Source organism: Acomys minous (genome assembly GCF_964271855.1).
Source record: "Acomys minous genome assembly, chromosome: 2".
NCBI lineage: Eukaryota > Metazoa > Chordata > Mammalia > Rodentia > Muridae > Acomys > Acomys minous.
The window spans coordinates 34,827,513-34,849,390 of record NC_140484.1 but is presented as its reverse complement, the minus strand read 5'-3'; the positions used below and the strand labels follow the sequence as shown (position 1 = coordinate 34,849,390).

The 21,878-nt window shown below is 38.1% G+C and overlaps 1 protein-coding gene across 1 annotated transcript in view; it reads right to left on the bottom strand.

The window, feature by feature from the left end:
• Positions 1 to 397: 397 nt before the first annotated feature.
• LOC311591909 (zinc-regulated GTPase metalloprotein activator 1) overlaps positions 398 to 21,878 on the bottom strand; it is a 47,682-nt gene continuing 26,201 nt past the window's right edge. The window contains exons 10-15 of the mRNA XM_084771737.1: positions 19,041 to 19,097; positions 14,978 to 15,026; positions 4,377 to 4,445; positions 4,209 to 4,274; positions 2,363 to 2,492; positions 398 to 1,550 (exon numbers count right to left, since the gene is read on the bottom strand). Coding sequence (XP_084627863.1) covers positions 1,441 to 1,550; positions 2,363 to 2,492; positions 4,209 to 4,274; positions 4,377 to 4,445; positions 14,978 to 15,026; positions 19,041 to 19,097 — 481 coding nt within the window. The 3' untranslated portion in view covers positions 398 to 1,440. The remainder of the gene's footprint in view (positions 1,551 to 2,362; positions 2,493 to 4,208; positions 4,275 to 4,376; positions 4,446 to 14,977; positions 15,027 to 19,040; positions 19,098 to 21,878) is intronic.

Below are 21,878 nucleotides of genomic sequence, written 5' to 3'. Positions count from 1 at the left end.
GATGGCTGAGCTACAGGCAAAAGTGCTTGCCCTAGAGCTTTGGCAATTAGAATTCAGACTTGTTTTGGGTCTATAATCCCAGCTCTAGCACTGCTATAGTGAGATGGGACACAGAAACAGGAGAACTGGCTGGAAGTTCCAGAAGCGCTCTCTCTCTCTCTCTCTCTCTCTCTCTCTCTCTCTCTCTCTCTCTCTCTCTCTCTCACACACACACACACACACACACACACACACACAAACACACACACACACACACACACACACACACACACACACACGCAAGCACACATGTACTGTAATATACATATATACAAATAAATAGTTATCTTAAGTTACGGCTAGTAGAGGGAGTGCACCTCATTACTTTTCAGAATATACAGAAAACTAACACAGTTCAAAATAGGCAAAATGAATTTAATGCCAGCAATAAAACTAATGTTTCAAGCTCTGCAATTAAAAACTTCTAAGTACAATAAAGAAAAAAGAGCCGAAGTATCATTGCACTATCAGTGAGGTTTGGTCCTGATTTTAAGAGATGATTTTTTTCTTTGACTCAAATTTCTTCCTCTTTAGAAACACTAAAGATGCATTCCATTAAAAGCACAGTGACAGAGCTGAAAAGATGGCTCAGTGGTTAAGAGTGCTGGCTGCTCTCCCAGAGGTCCTGGGTTTAATTCCCAGCACACACATGGAGAGTTACAATCATCTGTGACTCCAGTTCCAAGGGATCAAGTGCCTTCTTCTGGACTCCTCATGCAATGGATACGCATGGTGCAAACATACATGCAGGCAAAATGCCCATACACATAACATAAAAATAAAGGTTAAACCTTTTTTCTAAAAATACAGTGACAGCATTTGGTTTGTTGTTGTTGTTGTAGTTGTTACTACCAATGTAATCATGATATCTCTGCAATTATCTCAAGCTTTAAAGGCAATAAAAATGTCCAAGCCTTTTTTCACAAATAATGATGGGTAAGTTGTCAGCATTCACATTTAAACTCCAAAGGAAATTCTGAAATCATTGTGAATACTTTTCTCAAAAAGAAACCTGAAAGTCAGGCATGGTGGCACATGCCTTTAATCCCAGCACTCAGGAAACAGAGGCAGGTGGATCCCTGTGAGTTCAAAGCCAGCCTGGTCTACAAAGTTAGTCCAGGACAGCCAAGAAAACACAGAGAAACCCTGCCTCAAAATAAAAATAAATAAAGAAAGAAAGGAAGAAAGAAAGAAACTTAAGAGAAAGAATTTTATGGTACGATTATCAAATGTTTTTTTATAATAATTTACTAAGATTTTATGCATTTTATAAAATAAATACTATCATAAAGTACACTCCCAACTTATAACACAGGTCATCAAAGAATTCAGGATTGAAATACATTCAGTAGGAAACTGATCTTTGTTTTTCTTATGAGTTCTTTTGGTAAGAAACAGTCTCTATTGTGAGGGACAAACTTGATCCTTGCCCGGTGCTGTCCTCTGCTCCTCTGCCTCTACCACAGCAGTGATGAAGAGCTGTTCAAGAATATTCTTATCTAAATTTCTGCCTGAGAATAAAACAAAACAGCAATTACACAAGGCTTATTAGAACAGTAGCTCACCTGTTGTTGTAAAATTACCAGTACAGCCTAATAATGTTTATCATTAGGGCCTAATATTATTATGGCAGCATTTTCTGACCCACTAGCAATCAATCAAGACACAGACACCTGTTATATTTTAAAATAGCCTTAGTTAACCTGAGGCAGAGCAGATATTAATCCTCTAAACTACTTCCTATAGTGGGAAGTATCCCATACCTGCCCCAATCCCATGCCATCTGCTTCTAATAATTTCTTTCAAGCCACCTCCCATCCATAACCTCAAATACTTGCTAATTATCATTATCTGGGTGAAATCACCATCCATGCCAGCCTCGTGCTTCTCCTCCACCTAACCCACGGCCTTTCTTCTTTTCTCTCCTCTTTTCCCAAGATTCTCTCTGTCTCGCCCAGCCCTGGATCCTTAGCCACACCTATCCCATTTGCCCTGCCCAGGTGTAATGGCCTTTTATTAATTAGCATCAAAATACATCAAACCAACACTTACCTGTCAATTCTGGAGCGTTAAAAGCATGGTGCTCTCTAGTGATCTACAAAATTCACAGTAACTGCATGGTTCCTTTTACAACTTTCTAGTTAAACCTTAAAATCAAGTTAGCGCTTGAAGTAACCACTTTTCTAAGTTGTCTGAAGAGTAAAATCCTAGCAAAATCTTACATTATCCGTGGTTCAGACAAACACACAAGCTTATTAAGTAGCACACTTACATCTCCTCTCAATTATTTTTGTATTTTCCCCCAGAAATTCCTGTAACTTACCAATAAAGACCAGTTGACATGCTCTCTCAGCATCGTCCTTCCAACTCACCAGGCTCTCTTCCAGGTCGTACAGCTCATGAATGCCTTGCACAATCATCTGCTGAGGTTTGTCTCTGATGGACACCAGCCCCTGCTCAAAGAACAATGACCACTCAGCCCTAGATCAACTTTGCAGCAGAAATAGTACTTCAATTTGAAATTATTATTTTTCAAACAACAAACTCATAACAAGGCTATGAAAATAACTTGCTTCAATTATTTGCATTTTTAAAGTTTCTTAAAACTTCTAATAATTTTGTATATAATGACCCCTCTCTCCTGCATGTGCATCCCCAGAGGGTTTCTCTGTGTGGCCCCAGCTGTCACACTGTAGACAAAGCTGGCCTCAAACCCGTAAATTTGCCAGCCTCTGCCTCCTGAGTGCTGGGATTAAAGGTGTGTGCCACCACACCTGGCTAAGTTTTTAAAATAATTAAAGTTTTTCTTCATTTCTGTTTTTTGTTTTGTTGTGTTTTGAGACAGGGTCTTGCTATCAAGTCCTGGCTGGCCTGAAACTTGCTGTGCAGGCTAGGCTGGCCTTAAGCTTGCAGAGATCCACTTGCCTGACCGTAAATCACCATGACTGGCAATGGTACCTTCTTCTAATGATAAAAATCAATATATTAGGATTTTTCAATGTTATTTATCACAACAGAAATTTAAAAATGGTAAAAATCTGTTATTGCACCAAATCATAGGAATTACTCTACATTTAAGGGTCTTACACTTCTTTCATAAATTTACCAAGAAAATTTTAGAGGTTTGGGAGAGAGTTCAGCGATTAAGAGCACTGTCTGCTTTCCCAGAGGTCCTGAGTTCAATTCCCAGCAATCACATGGTGGCTCACAACCATCTATACCCTCTAATGCTCTCTTCTGGCCTGCAGGCGTACATACAGATAAAGCACTCATACATAAAATAAAAAAAAAATATTTTATTGAAAAAAGAAAAATTGAAAAGTTAAGGTATTATGTTGGTGAATTTGCTTAGAAAAAAGTATTATAATAAATTTAGGCAATGGTCAAATATCAAAAGGTACTACTATATTCATCTGAATAAAAGTTCAATTTGGGGCTGGCAAGGCGGCTGGCTTAGTGAGTAAAGAAAGGCACTTACCTCACAAACTTGACAAGCTGAGCTCAATTCCCAGAACTCACAGAAGGAGAGAACTGATACCCAGAAAGTTGTCCCCTGACCTCCACCTGCACATTGTGTTATGTGTGTGCCCACATTCAGACAAACACACACCAATGCACACACACATCCAAATGTCAAGTAATATGAAATGCTTTATAAAAACTGAACAAGAATTCCAGTGTTTTGTACCTTTGTATAAAATTAGTGTCTGCCAAATGCATCAAGTAACGTAAGATCCAGCAGCAGCACAATTTTCAACATTATTTCTCTGTTAAATGACGCACTCTTAGAAAAATAAACCATTTTTCTAAGTGCCCCATGTGTGCAAAGAAGAACAGTTTTGACAGTGTCAAACTTCTGAGGCAGATAGCTGCTGGGAACACCTGGCAGAGCAGAGCTGGCTAATGGTCCCAGGCGCACAGCTGTTTTAGCTGCAGCACCAAGTGAAGCTGTGCAAGCAAACCATGGTTTTACAGTGATTTCTAGAGCTCCTTCTCAGCAACGGGAATGACGAGAACAAAGGTTATTTGTACTAAAACTAGTGTTTCTGTTTAAAACCAAATATGCTTTTCACAAAGCGCGCGCGCACACACACACACACACACACACACACACACACACACACACGATACTCTCTCCAAAGTCTGTGAGGGCAAAATGCACACTGCACCTTCAGCCGTATGACCTCCATGCAGCAGCCGTCCTTGTTTTTGACATCCTTTTCCCACAGGAGATTCTGTACCGGGCGACACAATTTCATAAGACCAAGAACTGCTAATGCAACAACTATGCAACAAAGCAGATGATGAATCATTAATCAGTTAAAAATTGCATTCACCTGGATAAATACATTTAGATTCTCTTCCTTTGCACTTCCTGGTACTTCAAATGTGATTGTAACAATACTCTGTAAATCAAGAGAATAATCCATAATTTTTACAGAATAATTCACCTATTTAAAAAACTATAATGAATTTCAAGATGAAAAAAGAAAAAGGCCATGCTTACTATTATTATTATTTCTCTCTTATTTTGGTGATTTTAGAATTATCAATTTACACAGTAGATCAACAGTTTAGTATTTACAAAAACAAACAAACAACTCCCCCAAAACCTTTCATGTAAGGGTCCTGAGCAAGAAAACCACTGTTTTATGTGTGCTCTATGCCTGTGGCATCTCATCTTTTCTTTGCTTTTCACAGCAATCTTGCGGAGTAAGAATAACTAATTTACTTTACAAGTTGGGCAAACGAAGCTCAGAAAAATAAACTTCCCTGGTCCACAAGCACTGCTCAAAACAAAAGTGTAATTCTGCTCTCTCAGGAAGAAAGCCATGTTTGGTCTCTAAACGAGCAAGCGGTGTGCTGAGTGAAAGCTGGCAGCAGTGACGTTTCTGGCTCAGGTCCTTTACAGCATGACTTTAAAAATTCAGACTTATTTTTCCTCTTGACCGCAACAGATCTGACTTCTCTAACTAGTTATGTGAATAAATTCAAGAATCCCTTTGCCAACAATAGAACCCTAAACCTCAGACTTATCGATGAAAAGGGCTTATAAGCATGTTATTAAAAAAATACCATTCCAACCATGGATAGTAAGATGCTAAAGCCAAGCTCAAAATATTTTTAAAGGAAGAAAGAGAGTACATCTCTTTGTAAATTCTTACAAATGTTCATGTCCCTAAGCATTTTAGAACACCACATAAGACTGTAGAAGAAAATATTAAAAAGCCAGTAGTTTTATTCATTTATTTAACTTTTGCTTCACTGTTACCAAATAGGGGCTTGCTATGTATCCCAAGCTGGTTTTGAACTCACAAAGTTTCAACTTTAGCATGCTGGGGCTTCAGGTGTGCATCAGCATGCCCAGCTTCAGAATCGTTTTTTAAGCAAACTTAGATTAGATAACGCATTAAAGATCAATGTCAGGCTATCCACATGCTGACGATCCTCTGATGATAACAATATGCAAAGTGGAGACTGCTTTCTTTCTCAGACATCAGCAGGAAAACTGTTTTAAAAGGCCTGTTGGACTTTAAAATGTAAGACAGAGAAAAGCACTTATCCTCACCCGTGGACCTGCAATCCAGTGGCTCACGTATTCGCATAAAACTACAGATATCACTGAGCCACAAGGCGATGCCTTTCCAGTCCTAGCTAAGCACTTCCATACTATGGTTGTAATTCCCATGTTTAAATCCAACTGCAAAATCAGCATGAGTTTCTTTTTCCTCCTTCACAATGTCACAGAGAGAAGATTAATTCTGACCATAGATCTTAGCAATCTCGATATATGATTTTCTCTTTTCTTATTAAATCAAGAACTTTCACCTTTTAACATAAAGGGAGCACTCTACAGCTTCTCTTTGACACATCTATATTGCCAGCATTATTAGTCTTGCGCTTTGGGAGGTGATTCAGTAGCATAAGGGTCATTTGAACATAAGCATTACGATACGTGACAGGAGATCATGCCAACTAAGCCACTGATGGACAGGTGCTGTATTCAGCATGGATACAGCAGACAATGGATGATCCACACAGCTCTCAGGACACAGCAGAATGGTGAGAGGACTCATAATGTCACTCAGAACAGCACGTAGACACTGATGAATTACTTATCTCTGAATTTTCCCCTTAATATTTTGGACTATAGTTGGTTACACAGAACAGAAGACACAGATTGTGAAGGTTCTATCTGTAGTTTGTTACAAGACGGAGGAAGGGGGAGAGAAAACAAAGGAAATTCTGCCACAGAGTAAAATGTGAATAAACACTGCGGATTCTATGCTAGTTGAAATGAGCCAGGAATAAGACAAATATTGAATGAGTACACTTGTATTATAAACTTAAAATATTTAAATCAGAAAATAAAATGATGCCTACGTGGTGCTGTGGGGACAGCACTGAGGGGCTGCTGTTCAGCAGGTCCTGTTTAAGTCTGACAAGACACAAAGTCCTGCTGTACAACACTCACACAGCTAAACAATACTGGCCATATGCACACTGAGGATTTCTTTAGAGGACAGAATTCAGCTTAAGCAGTTGTTGTTGTTGTTTCCCACAACAATAAAGGTACTTTTAAAGATCTTAGTAAACATATCCTACTTTAAAACTGTTTTTTGTAGTTCAAAGTAATATTGTGAATTTACATAAAATGCTAATTTTCCTCATTAAAGAGATCACTAAAAGTGCCTAAAATCCTGTATCTAGTTATATTTTAAAAGGTTAACAAATGAAACAGAATGTATCAGTTTCAAAAGAAAATAATTTTGTCTTGAAAACCTTATATATATATTTCATTCAAGTTGAACTTAGCTTTTACTACTAAGAATGTCTCAACACAGAACTCAATACACTCCCTGCTTTACTGTTAGCATAAAGATTTTTATAAGCAGTTTTGTTTTCATTTGCAGGTTAGGGGTGTAGCTTTGTCTGGGTTAGTTTTTGTTTTCTGAGACAGTCTCAAGTAACCCAGGCCAGCTTTGAACTGTTGATCCTCCCACATCAACCTCCTCAGACCTGGTAATAGAGGCATTAGAGACCAGCATCACAACACCTAGTTATCACTTAGTGTTTTAAAATACCTATATATATAATTAACTCCAGCAATAGGCACAACTGATTCTTGAAATTAAGATGATACATAATAGGGTTCAAGGTATAATGTCCCTATTTTGGAATTGAGGCTTTTTGTACCAATTAAGTTCTTTTCATATGAAGAAAACTCAAAGAAGATGAAAGCTATAAATTGTGGTAGAAACACAGAATTCAAAATTCCTTCTACAAATAAAGCTACCCATAGTCTGTCTCTTGGGTCTTCTCATCGATATTCCCAGTTCAGCTCACCTTTATCAGGAATGATATAAAATAAAAAAGTGAATTACATTAAGTATTTCTCAGGAAGGAAACTTCAATAACTTATATAAAGCATATCTCAGGTATTACCAACCTCAGACTAGAGTTTGAAATTTAGTTTTGTTTCGAATCAAAAACTACATGTCTTCCTATGGCTAATAACAAAAGCAGAAAAACGAGGCAACAATTCTGAAAACTAAAGTCTACTAAATCCCCAAGATAAAATTAACAGTAATTCTAGTTTGTTGATTTGGTTTATGTTCCCAGTTAATTCACTAGAGTCTCAGCTTTATACCCTATGCAAGCAAGACCTCCTATGCAATAACTTCTACATGGTTTCTCAGTCTGGAAAACCAAGGCCAGTAACGCACTCAAATGCAAATACCTCTGCCTCCATGCCCCAGCCCTTGGCTAGTCTTTCCTCTGTGGTATTTTCTGCCCTGAGATGCCAAGCTGAGCATGTGGCATTTTCATTCAAATCTCTTTGTCCTCCAGATGTGTCTACAGTTTTCTCAGTCCCTCTAGTTAGTCTGCATTTCCCATCACCTCTCCCTCTTTCTTACTAGTCCATGTGCAGATAGCTCATGGTTTACCCTGTTTAAAGAGCAGGCATTCACCTCATGGGACAGAATCTTCATGCTTGGTCTATAGATCCCAAAGACAAGCCCCGTTTCTTAACACTAACACACAGCAGTGTGAGCCTTCTCTGCCTTACACATTAGAACACAATGCCTTAGAACAAACCTGCAGTCCCAGCCGGACTTCTGCACTAAAAGCCTGCTTCTCTTGGATGCACATTCTCACTTTTCAACATCTGGATTGAGTCTCCTTTCCTACTGTATCCAGCCCTATCCGTCCATGTCTCGCCCCACCCCCCAAAAAAACCCAAGCCAGCCAAGCAATCAACAAAACCCTACTAGTTCAAATGTTCTCTTTAGTATTCATGTCAGAATGGTTACTACCCTTTCTTTGACCAGAAGGCACATAAGGGACTTCTCTACATTTTTAGGTAACACTTATTATATTGATCTGAGTAGGAGATATAAAGGTAGATGTTCGTACACATGGATGTGTATATGTGTGTGTACAGATAACACTGAATTACATACTATAACTTACATAATTTAATTTCTATAAAAACCACTCTCTTTCCTAAAGCTTTTGATGAGGATCAGGATAGCTGTGATGGTTAACCATCATTGGCATTTGACTATATTTATAAACATTAAGGAGTGGCTAAAGAGATGGTTCAACAGTTAAGAGCACTGGCTGCTCTTCTAAAGGATTTGGGTTAATATCCAAACACCCACATAATAGCTCAAAACTATCTGTGGCTCCAGTTCCAGGGGATCTTGTATCCTCACACAGACAAACATGCAGACAAAACATCAATGCACATTAAAGGTTAAAAAAAAAAAAAAGCAAAAAACAAACAAACAAAAACCAAATCTCAAAACAAACAAACAAAAAACCTGCTACGGAAACATTAAGCATGTTGAACTGGTGGAAGAGCCACCCTGAATGTGGCCACTACTATCCCACAGGCTGGGGTGTTAGATGGAAGGAAAAGGACAGAATAATCTGAGCACCAGCATTCACCTCTCTCTGCTTCCTGACTGCAGATGCAATGTGACCTGCTGCCATGACTTCCACACCTTAAACTGTAAGCCAAAATCAATCCATCTATCCATCTATCCATCCATCCATTCTTCCCTCCCTCCTTCCTTCCTTAAATTGCTCGTCAGGTATTTTGTTACAGCAATGAGAAAAGTATCCAGTACAACAACTCTTTCCCAAAATATAGCTCTTTGGCATTTGAGAAACAGAAGCAGGAAAACTACTCTCACCCACCCCAGCCCTCCCCCTATCTAGTTAGGGGTAGACATTCTCTGCACTCACTGTCAACACTTGCACTTGGCCCCCACAGAAGGCCTTGCCACTCCTTTGAGCCTGAGGCTATGGGGTTCTTGACATGGCTGTGCCTATGACAACAACACATAGGCCCCCACTCAGGACTTCTTCCCCTCCCTACCAATAAAGATGTTCTTTTTTTCTTGGTACTTATCACATGAGACTCAGAGTACCTGTTACAGGGCAGCTCAGAAAATCAGTCTTATGTTTTATGACCTATTTCAGGGAAAAGTCGGGGGAGGGCTGGGGTGGATGAGAGTAGTTTTCCTGCTTCTGTTTCTCAAATGCCGAAGAGCTATATTTTGGGAAAGAGTGTTGTACTGGATACTTTTTTCCTTATCTTATTTCTTCACAACTCTTCATTATTTGTTAAGCCTAACACAAAAACAATCAAGTTTACCTAATCCTTAAGGATTTCACTGTGAAGGCTTCCATATCATATACACTAACCAGGTTAAAAATGGCAGGCTTTCTCTTGGTGATCCTGTCTTGTGATGGGGACTCAACCTGAACTTGCCAATGGGTGAAGAAGGGATGCAGCTCCTCCTCTATGGCTCTGATCCACTAAACCCAGGGAAAAGGTTCATGCTTGAATGCTAGATCCCTCTGGAATATTATGTGCCCTATGTTTACGCACTTAAAGCAAGACAGTATGTCACAATCTCATGTTGAGTTTTCACAAAAACAGACATGCCCTATTTATTGGTGCAATGATGTAATGTCTGGGGTTTGCTTCAACATACTGAAGCAGGAGTGTATATAGTGTGTAAGTATAGACAGGCTCTTTATGTTATTCTACTTTTATGTATGTCTGAAAATTACTATTTAAAAATACGTATTTTAAACTCCAGCAGAGAAATGTTGGGAAAATAGATGAAACAAAATTGGCAAAATCTTGACACCATTTAAACTAAATGAGGTATACAAAAGACCCATTTTCTCTTTATTTCGCACAGCAGTGAACATATTTATAATAAATTGTTAAACTATGATTAATATGCCTGTTAATCTAAGCCTCACTTCTGGAGGTTTGAGAGGAGGAGACTACAGAGTATCTGAATTTGGATAGCAAGAAGGGCAGGAAGGCAGACAGGATGCTCCAAACGTGTTTCTGAATTACACTGCTGTTTGAGAATCTCAGCTTTTCAACCCTTTCACAAATATTCACTGAACTGCAATTACATACCAAGTCCTATGCTACATAATGAACAACTACTTTTAAAGAAGTAGAATAATGCAAGGAGGAAGCATTACAAATCTTACTACATGCTGTTATAAATATGATGGGGTGCATTCAGGACACAATGAACAGAGATGCTGGCCATCATAAAGATTCTTATGAGGACTCTATTTTTTTCATCTTTTAACCCCAGACTTCTAATACAATGTCCTGATCCTAGAAGCTCAATATGAATGTGCTTCAACAGAAACACCCAAAAGGAGTAGACATCTGGAAATAATCAAACTCAGGGGTGAAATTAACAAATTAGAAACTAAGAAAACAGTCCAAAGAATCAACAAAACCAAGAGCTGGTTCTTTGAGAAAGTCAACAAGATAGACAGACCATTAGCCAAACTAACTAAAAGGCAGAGAGACAGTATTGAAATCAACAAAATCAGAAATGAAAAGGGAGACATAACAACAGACACTGAAGAAATACAAAGAATCATAAGATCCTACTTTCAAGGCATATATGCCACAAAATTTGAAAATCTAAGGGAAATGGACGATTTTCTTGATCAATTTCACTTGCCAAAGTTGAGTGAAGAACAGATAAACAAGCTAAATAGTCCCATTTCCCCTACAGAAATTGAAGTAATCATTGATAGTCTCCCAACCAAAAAAAGCCCAGGACCAGATGGCTTCAGTGCAGAATTCTACCAGACTTTCAAGGGCAAGCTAATACCGATACTCTTCAAGCTACTCCAAAAGATAGAAAGGGATGGAACATTACCAAATTCATTTCATGAGGCCATAGTCTCATTGATACCTAAACCTCACAAAGACTCAACAAAGAAAGAGAATTTCAGACCAATTTCTCTTATGAACATCGATGCAAAAATACTAAATAAAATACTTGCAAAACGAATACAAGAGCACATCAAAGATATCATTCATCATGACCAAGTAGGCTTCATTCTAGGCATGCAGGGATGGTTTAATATACGGAAATCCATCAATGTAATCCACCACATAAACAAACTGAAAATAAAAAAAACCACATGATCATCTCTTTGGATGCAGAGAAAGCATTTGATAAAATCCAACACCCATTCATGTTTAAAGTTTTAGAGAGATCGGGAATACAAGGCACTTTCCTCATCATAATAAAGGCTATATACAGGAAGCCAATAGCCAAAATCAAAGTAAATGGTGAGATACTCAAGGAAATTCCTCTAAAATCAGGAACAAGGCAAGGCTGCCCACTCTCTCCATATCTCTTCAATATAGTACTCGAAGTTCTAGCCAGAGCAATAAGACAACAAAAGGAGATCAAGGGTATTCAAATGGGAAAGGAGGAAGTCAAATTATCCCTATTTGCAGATGATATGATAGTCTACATAAGTGACCCTCAAAATTCCACCGGAGAACTCCTACAGCTGATAAACACCTTCAGCAAATTGGCTGGATACAAAATTAACTAAAAAAAGTCTGTAGCCTTCCTATACACAAATGACAAGCTTGCAGAGGAAGAAATTAGGAAAACTACACCCTTCACATTAGCCACAAGCAATATAAAGTACTTACGAGTTACTCTAACTAAGCAAGTGAAGGACCTGTTTGAAAAAAATTTCAAAACCCTAAAGAAAGAGATTGAAGATGACATGAGAAGATGGAAGGATCTACCTTGCTCATGGATCGGGAGAATTAACATAAGAAAAATGGCCATCCTACCAAAAGCAATCTACAGATTCAATGCAATCCCTATCAAAATACCTACACAATTTTTTAAAGACATTGAAAGTTCAATTCTGAACTTCATATGGAAAAACAAAAAACCCAGAATAGCTAAAACAATCTTGTACAATAAAAGGTGCTCCGGAGGAGCCTCCATACCTGATCTCAAACTGTACTATAAAGCAATAGTAATTAAAACAGCATGGTACTGGCACAGCAACAGGCTGGTTGATCAGTGGAATCGAATCGAAGACCCAGATATGAATCCACACACATATGGTCATTTGATTTTCGACAAAGAAGCCAAATCCATTCGATGGAAAAGGGATAGCATCTTCAACAAATGGTGCTGGTCTAACTGGATGTCTATGTGTAAAAAAATGCAACTGGACCCATATTTGTCACCTTTTACAAAACTCAAATCCAAGTGGATTAAAGACCTCAACATAAAACCAGAGACACTAAGTCACTTAGAAGAAAAAATGGGAAAGAGCCTGGAACATATTGGCACAGGAGACAACTTCCTGAACAGAACACCAACAGCCCAGGCATTAATGTCAACAATTAATAAATGGGACCTCATGAGGCTGAGAAGCTTCTGTAAGGCAGGAGACACTGTCAAGAGAACAAAGCGACAGCCTACAGACTGGGAAAAGATCTTCACCAACCCCACATCTGACAAAGGTCTAATATCTAAAATATATAAAGAACTCAAGAAATTAAACACCACAAAACCGAATAACCCAATTGAGAAATGGGGCATGGAACTAAACAGAGAATTCTCAACAGAGGAATATCAAATGGCTGAGAAACACTTAAAGAAATGCTCAACCTCCTTAATCATCAGGGAAATGCAAATCAAAACAACTCTGAGATTCCATCTTACACCCATCAGAATGGCTAAGATCAAAAATTCAAGAGACACCACATCCTGGCGAGGATGTGGGGAGAGAGGAACACTCCTTCATTGCTGGTGGGAATGCAAACTAGTACAACCACTTTGGAAATCTATCTGGTGCTATCTCAGAAAAATGGGAATAGGGCTTCCTCAAGACCCAGCTATTCCACTCCTTGGAATATACCCAGAAGATGCTCCAGCACACAGCAAGAAAATTTGCTCAACCATGTTCATAGCAGCCTTATTCATAATAGCCTGAACATGGAAACAGCCTAAGTGTCCCTCAATAGAAGAATGGATAAAGAAACTGTGGTACATATACACTATGGAATACTATTCAGCTGTTAAAAACAAGGAATTCCCGAAATTTGTGGATAAATGGATTGAGCTAGAAATGATCATAATGAGTGAGTTAACCCAGAAGCAGAAAGACTCAAATGGTATATACTCACTTATATCTGCATATTAGCCCAAGGGGCATGTCCCACGAAAGCCTTCACTTACCAGGAAACTGAGACAGAGGGGAGGACATTCTAGTGGGACTCTAGATGAGAGAATCATGGGAGAAAGGCAAAGTAGAAGGATCCAGAGGGTCCTAGAAGCCTACAAGTAGAACATTATGATAGGCAGATTTTGGCACAGGGGTCCCGCTCAAACTAAGGCACCAGCCAAGGACAATACAGGCGGTAAACCTTAAACCCCTACCCAGATCTAGCCAATGGACAGAACACTCTCCACAGTAAAGTGGAGAGTGGGATATTACTTTCTCACATACTCTGGTGCCTCACCTTTGACCATGTCCCCTGGAGGGGGAGACCTGGTGGCACTCAGAGGAAGGACAGCAGGTTACCAAGAAGAGACTTGATACCCTATGAACATATACAGGGGGAGGTAATCCCCCTCAGGAACAGTCATAGGGGAGGGGAATAAGGGGAAAATGGGAGGGAGGGAAGAATGGGAGGATACAAGGGATGGGATAACCATTGAGATGTAACAAGAATAAATTAATAAAGGAGAAAAAAAATGGTAAAAAAAAATGAATGTGCTTCAATTTCATCCTAGGATGCTACTAAATGTTATATACACTTAATCTCCCCCCAAATTCCACCACAGGGACTTACTATTTTTCTCACTCATTTTAGAGGTAATAAATGTTATGTTCTCTGAGAAATGTGCCATGTACATGGTGGTACAGCCGCCTATGAACGTGAGCCAAAATGAAGATAAATGTACAAGTGGCTGCTGTTATCTTGGCCCCATTACAAGTGATAAAGACTTGAGAACTCAGTTTCAGCTTCTAGACAGACGAGCCAGGCACACAGCTCACTCCCAAGTCCTTTCACTGCTTTACATGAAATCAAGGAGTTACCTTAAAGTTCTCCCCTCTAGGACTTGCTTAGAAACATGGCTTAGTGAAAATGTATTTATTTTGTTCCTAGTATCTTAAATATCATCCTGGGGGAAATTACAAAAAAATGCCTTGTAGGGTTCAAATTTACGGAGCTACTGAAGGTAAAATTCAAGGGCAGCTATTATATAAATAAGTCATCCTTTATTTTCCCTTAATCAATTAGTAACATACAGTTAAAGCAGACTACAGATAGAACCTCCAGGTTTCATTTACATAGAAATTTTCATCAAAATAAGCTTAAATACAAGATTTTCTAAAATATTAGAAAACATAGAGGAGGATTGAAAAGCTTAACACGTGACAGATTTTCATGCTAAACCAAATCACACAACCTCAAAAATAGTTAAAGCTTCTAAAACTGCCAACCTAGTCTATACATAATATTTTAGAAAGAGACCTAAATAAAAAAATCCTAAGTAGAGTCAACTTAGTTGAAATAGATATTTTAAATTTTTATTTTTACCTGATCAAGGTGAGGTTCTGTTGACACATGCTGTAGTTTTTTCTGCAAACTAAGAACAACCAATTATAGATTCAACGGTCAATATACTTCTGATTTAATATTATCTATTACCTAGAGACTCAGGCCAATTAAGGAACAAACATTCCATAATTGAATATATCTCAAAGTTCTGACTTTACTTATTCGTTATACATTTTAAATTTGTACATATATGCAACTCATGTATGGAAAAGCTGAGAGATCTAAGCTATAAAACATGTTTTTGAATGCGCACAAACCACATAAGTTATCATACAATGAAGAAAAAAACTAATATTTCAGCAACATTCTACTGTTAAATATGCTTATAATTCCCGTAGGTTAATACAATAATTTCAATAGACTTAGAAACATATACATGGTCTTTCTGTATTACTCTAAATTTCTTACTTCTCCTCCATGCTTCCTAATATAAAATATGTTGGTAGTTTGGAAAAGTTAGAAATGTAAAATTTCCCTTATTAAAGGTTTCCCTTAGACAGACATATCTATTATTTAAGGACAAACAGAATCCAAGGACAAATTTCCTATATAGTCAGTTCCAATAAAGAAAAACAATGAAGCCAGGCAGAGAGGTGCACACCTTTAATCACAACACTCAGAAGGCAGAGGCAGGCAGACCTCTTTGAGTTCAAAGGCAGCCTTGTCTACACAGTGAGTTCCAGGACAGCCAGAGCTGTCTTAAAAAAAAAAGAAAGAAAGAAAGAAAGAAACAAAGAAAGAAGGAAAAAGAAGGGGGAACTGAAGTTAGAATCTTAGGAATGCATTGTTCTGTTCTGAGACCAGCCAGAAGACCAAAATGCAGAACAAATTATGGCCATAACAACTGTAGCACACATTTAGACACTGATGGAGACAGGGCAGCAGGGAAGGAAGGGGCTTAAAGCCTTGCAGATGTCCTGTCTTGATACACAGTGAGGGGTAAATTATAACAGCGAGTTCAGGCTGTAGGAACTACTGTAAGGAATGACTCACACTGGGGGGTCTTAGGAGGGAAAGTGTCAAATTAAATCCTTCCCAGCTGGTTGCTTAGGAAAGGAGTCTCCTGCTTAACAGCTAAGCAAAAAGAAAGGCATGCAAAGGCCTCATCTACAATGGAGGGACAACATTACATACATATTCCTTTAAGTGTTGCTAAAACATAACTGTTCTTAACCAAAGTAGATTGAGATTAGAAAATTGTTGGAAAATCATTTTTCAGTGTTGTTAGACATTGAGTACATGCAAGTAAGAAAAAAAAAAAACCAAAAACTAACAAATTAACAAGGAACCTTTACGGTTAGTTCCTAGCAAGTCTCAGAATTGTGTGTCCTTAATTTAGTCCCTATTATAAAAAGAAAACAAACTGTACTCTAGTCTAGTGGACAAGTATACACTATTTAAACCCAAAATTTATTAATCAGAATCTTCTCTGTGAAAATAATCAGTGTAATTCCTAATGATTTTATATTACACATGCACCATTATCAAGTATTAAAAAAACTCTCGAGTGCTCAAAATGCACAACATGAAAATGGATGCAGAAGATTTCACACGGTGGAAAGCAACCCTCAGATGCTCTGATGGAGATATGTTCAAATGAGTGCGTACTCATCCCTATCTTCTTGCCAACTAGACCAAGAAAAGCAGACATTGATTTTACCCAGGTACTCCAGAAACAGCCATTTTAATTTTTACTGGCTTACTCTAACGTCCAACACCAGAAGCAATGAATGAAAACAGTTCTTACCTGATGATGTAACCTCTAGGATAGCTAGTTCTAGCCCCTGACTTGCAGGATGATATATCTGCCACTCTGGATTTTAATTTTTAAAAATGAGGAAGTAGCTTGAATATTTCATACTTCTAGACACTAAAGTAGTCCTATTTTAAAATTCATAATAAATGGATGGGAGTTAAAATTCTCTATAAGATAAAGAAGTCCAATAAAACACCATGTCCTATCTTCACAAGTACAGAACACCCATTGTGCCTACTCATAAGTAAAGCAGCCTTACTAACTCCAAATACTGAGAGAAGGTTCATTTTTGTGACACTGAGTAGACACAAATGAAACTTAGAAGATACTATAACATTACTTATAGTAGCTAAGATGTGGAAACAGCCTAAATGTTTATTTTTGGATGAACGAATAAAATAAATGTGTTCTTTGTATAAACGCATGTTTGTGTAGATGTAAGTAGACTTTAAAAAGAAGGAAGTCATGTGAGTTACTTCATGTTGCTAGGCTGACTGTGGAGGGGCAGAGAGTGGCTCCCGGGGCAAGATCTGCAGTGCTGTATTGAAACTAACATCTCAGCTGAGCTATGGTGGCACACGCCGCCTTTAATCCCAGCAGAGGCAGGCAGATTGATGTGAGTTCGAGGCCTACAAAGCGGGTCCAGGACAGCCAAGGCTATACAGAATCCCTGTCTCAAAAAACCAAAAAAGAAAAAAAAAAGGAAAGACTGACATCCTGAGCGGCCCTGCCATAGGCGCATCTTCCAGATACTGCGTAGGAATACATTTATTGAACGGGAACACCCCTTCTTCCTCATATGTTAGTGTACAGATCTGATGATAAATTTAAGAATGCTGTACTTAGTGTGGTCTGTTGCTTTGTGTTTCCTTGTGAGCTGAGCACTGAGGGAATGCAGAATTTAATTGTAACTTTGCCAATACATCTATCTAGAGGCCTGCTGCCATTTTTGTCGTCTATGAAATTTTTGCCAAGGAAGACAGGATTGCAAATTTGTCTAACAGATTGAGATGACATGGTGTATTCTTGGGAATCAAAATGCTCATGTAGTGTGGAGTTTTTAGTTGGTGAATATTCACGATGTGGGGGAAAGCATGGTACAAGCTGTACAATCTCAATTACCCAAGTGTATGTACAAGATGCAGAATCTAGAAGGACACACCAGCTGAGCTGCTTGTGACTGGGTGACTTAGTTCTTGGATTCTTGTGTTCTGTTTCCTGTAATGCACACACTAAGAAATAAAAGATTCTTTAAAAGCAGAAGAAGAAGAAGAAGAAGAAGAAGAAGAAGAAGAAGAAGAAGAAGAAGAAGAAGAAGAAGAAGAAGAAGAAGAAGAAGAAGAAGAAGAAGAGAAGAAGAAGAAGAAGAAGAAGAAGAAGAAGAAGAAGAAGAAGAAGAAGAAGAAGAAGAAGAAGAAGAAGGAGGAAGTCCTGCATATGTCACTGAAGAACACAATACCACAGCCACTGAAGCAGGCACTGAACATATTGGTTTCCAGGAGGGGAAGATAAGAACTTGTCATTCAGTGAGTTTCACAAGTCTCTGTTATAATATATCATCATGACTAAAGTTAACAATCCTGTATTGTAACTTCAAAATATATTATTAGAGATCTTATATATTCTTAGTACAATTAGGAAAATAGATAATCGAGCCAGACACAGTAGCACATGCCTTTACTCCAGAGGCAGGGGCAGGCAGATCTATGTGTGTTCAAGGGCAACTTGGTCTCCACAGCAAGTTCCAGGCCAGCCAACACTACATAGCAAGACCCTGTCTCAAGGCAAAACAACAACAAAACACACTGATATCCAGGAATGATTTTTTTTCCATCTCTTGGAAGCTACTACTAAGGGGAAGGAAGAAAAGCAGCCAGCTAGATTTTTCTATGGATTTCATAGATTTTATTTTATTTAATTTTTAGAGAGAGTGTTATAATATTGGCACAGAAATACTAATGAGTTTCCAGGCTTAATTATGATTTACATTAAATTTTCTGTAGAAAAAAAATGCACTGTGATTTCCAAAACACCAGTTATCACAGTTTTCAAGATCATAATCAGGAATGATTTTCTAAGCCGGTGTGGTGGTACTTGCCTGTAATCTCAGTAGTTGGGAAGCTGAGGCAGAGGATCATAAGCCTAAAGGCAAGCCTGGGTTACAAAGTAAGACCATGCTTCAGAAATAAAACAAAAAACAAACTTTCATGCCAAAGAAATGACATCTTAGTGGAAACTGGAATAAACCACATTACATTAAAAATGACCAAAATATTGAAAACATACCTTATTCCAGAGAGCGTATCATAGGCATGAATATCTAATATATTTGAGAGATGAACTCTAAAAGGAAAGAAATGTATTTAAGCAGTTGGAAATTCTATAAAATACTTCATCAACAATAAAATCTCAAATTGGGCACAATGGCACAGGCCTATAACCTCAGCATTTAGGAGGTAGATAAAAGGATCAGAAGCTCAAGGACATCCCTGGTCATAGAGCGAACTCAAGGCCAGCCTGGGCTATATGGACCTTATCTCAAGAGGAAAAACCTCCAGGGATCTTTTATCAAAATATGTGAGATAAAGATAACTCAGCCTTGGGGTTGGAGAGATGGCTAAGAGGCTAGAGTAACTGCTGCTCTACTTAGGTTTGGTCCTCAGCACCATCTTGGCGCTCATAACTCTCTGCAACTCCAGTTTCAGGAGATCTGATGCCCTCTTCAGACCTCCATGAACACAAGGCACACAAATGGTACACATACATACATGCAGACAAAACATTCATATACATAAAATAAAAACAAATCTTTTTTTAAAAAAAGATCAACCAGCACATTATATATAGGGTGATACATTAAATGATAGGCAAGAAAAAAGAGACACTGTAAAAATAAAATTCTACCTAAAATTCTTTAAAGTAATTGAATGGTAAACATCAAGCAAAAAAGTTTTACTTATTACTGCTTCAAAAATATTAGTTCCCTTTCCACTTCTGACTGTCCTTCAATATTAACTCTATAAAGCTTAAAATATTTTTTCAGTTAAAAATTACCTAAATAAACTTTTCTAAGCAGCTATTACCCCAAATTTGAAATAAAAAAGTAACAAATGAACAGTAGTTTACATATATGAAGAAAATATTTAAAAGAACACTACGAAACTACAATCAAATGTACAATTATATTTCAATACCAGACCCAAGCAGCTTGTCAGAGATTTGTAAATATTTTTCACAAGGAAAAAAAGTTCATTTGTTACATTCAGGATGTTTGATTAAGCATACAAACGTGAGATAAAATATCTCCTTTAGCTCAGAGCTGTCCAGCTGTGCTTGCCTTGTTCACTTGCAGCACCCAGCCACATACTCAAGACAGCGCTCTACAAGACCATGAACACTTATCTTCGCATAACAGACAAATTCCCATCATATTACACAACAAATACCACAATATTCTATGTTAATACACTATGTCAACACTTCAAATTCTAGACATGCTAGATGTGCTGAGCCAGGAAAATGATCAGGCAAGGAAGCAAATGTTCAGTGAAGAAATTTTTGAGTATCAATTTACAACAAGAGGTCAAACCCCTAATATAAGCATACTTCCTTTTCCACCTTAACAGTTAAGCAATATTTATAACGGCAGGTTACAACCACACAAGTTTATCATATCACTTCAGAAAATAGTCTAAAGTCTGTATCAATTCTGTGAGCATCCTTCTAAATACACTACCACCTGCCTTACTGTAACAGCATTCCTGAAAACACTATCATTTAGTGATGACTCTGCTTTATATGGGAAAACTTTTAGGTACTTCTAAGAATGAAAGTACCAACAACAGAATGACAACAAAGTGTCGGTCTCTCCCCAAATTCTCAATGGTCAGAAGGAGAGAGTAAGGCATGAGCTTCTACATGGAAGCTTTATGAACTTTCCCCCGAATTAGCACTGTTGTGGAAAAGAAGGTCTGTACTCACTCAACACATGTCTAGTATTTTTCATGACATTCAAAGTTTGTCTGATATCTTCTTTCAGAAATAAAAATACCAGCCAGGTGTGGTGGCGCATAGCTTTAATTCTAGCACTCAGAAGGCAGAGGCAGGCAGATCGCTGTGAGTTAGAGGCCTGGTCTACAAAATGAGTCCAGGACAGCCAAGGAAGGCTACACAGAGAAACCCTGTCTCAAAAAGACAAACAATCCCCCCCTAAAACAAACAGAAATAAAAATACCAGATATTCTCCAAGACATTCAGACAGTACCTCAAACGACCATTATCATTTTAAACTAAATAGGAAAATAAATCAAGGGAGGAAAAAAAATCTTCAAAAGTTCATTTTCTCTTACTGTCTCAGAGAGCTTGCTGTTGCTACTGTATGGAGTCTCCTAAGAGCCATCTTTTAGAATCCAATGAGTCTCTCCACAGGGTTCACCTGGTCTCCACAGTTGCTGTTATTTCCAAAAGCTTAGTGCTAAACTCTAGCACTAAACTTCCAAATGTTTTTCTGAGAGGCTCTAAAATTCAAGTGATTATAAAACCAAATTCATCACCCTTCCTAAACACACTGTTTACAGCCTTCCTGTATGCCCTAAACTTCAGAGACTAAGCCACAGGGATTTCACCCCTCAGTTGTCTCACTGCTTTTAAATCTTTCAGTAACTCCCTATTGCCTACAAGAGAAAATCCTATGTACCATAGTATTCATGGTCCTTTGTGAAGACTCACATACTTTTTCTCTCAACTACATGCAGCTATGTATTCTAGTCATCCTAAAATATTATCCCTAAAATATTAAGGCTTCTGTATACCTGGAAAATCACCTATATTCCAGGCCACGTGGGGAAAAAATGTTCATTCACCATTCAGACTAATCAGGGATCATTTTCGAGTTAAGTTTTCCCAACATTTCATCAGGAAAAAATAGAATGGTCATCCCTCTACCTTCTTATTCTTGCAGAACTCTGTGCAGTGATTATTTCTCTTGTGATGCATTAATAATATCTAAGGTGTTGCCTTTTGCTTGTCCACTTCTCAGTTTCCCCTAAATCAATCCAGTGTCTTAAAAGCACTTTTGTCAGTTGGGCATGGTGGTGCACACCTGTGATCCCAGCATTCAGGGCA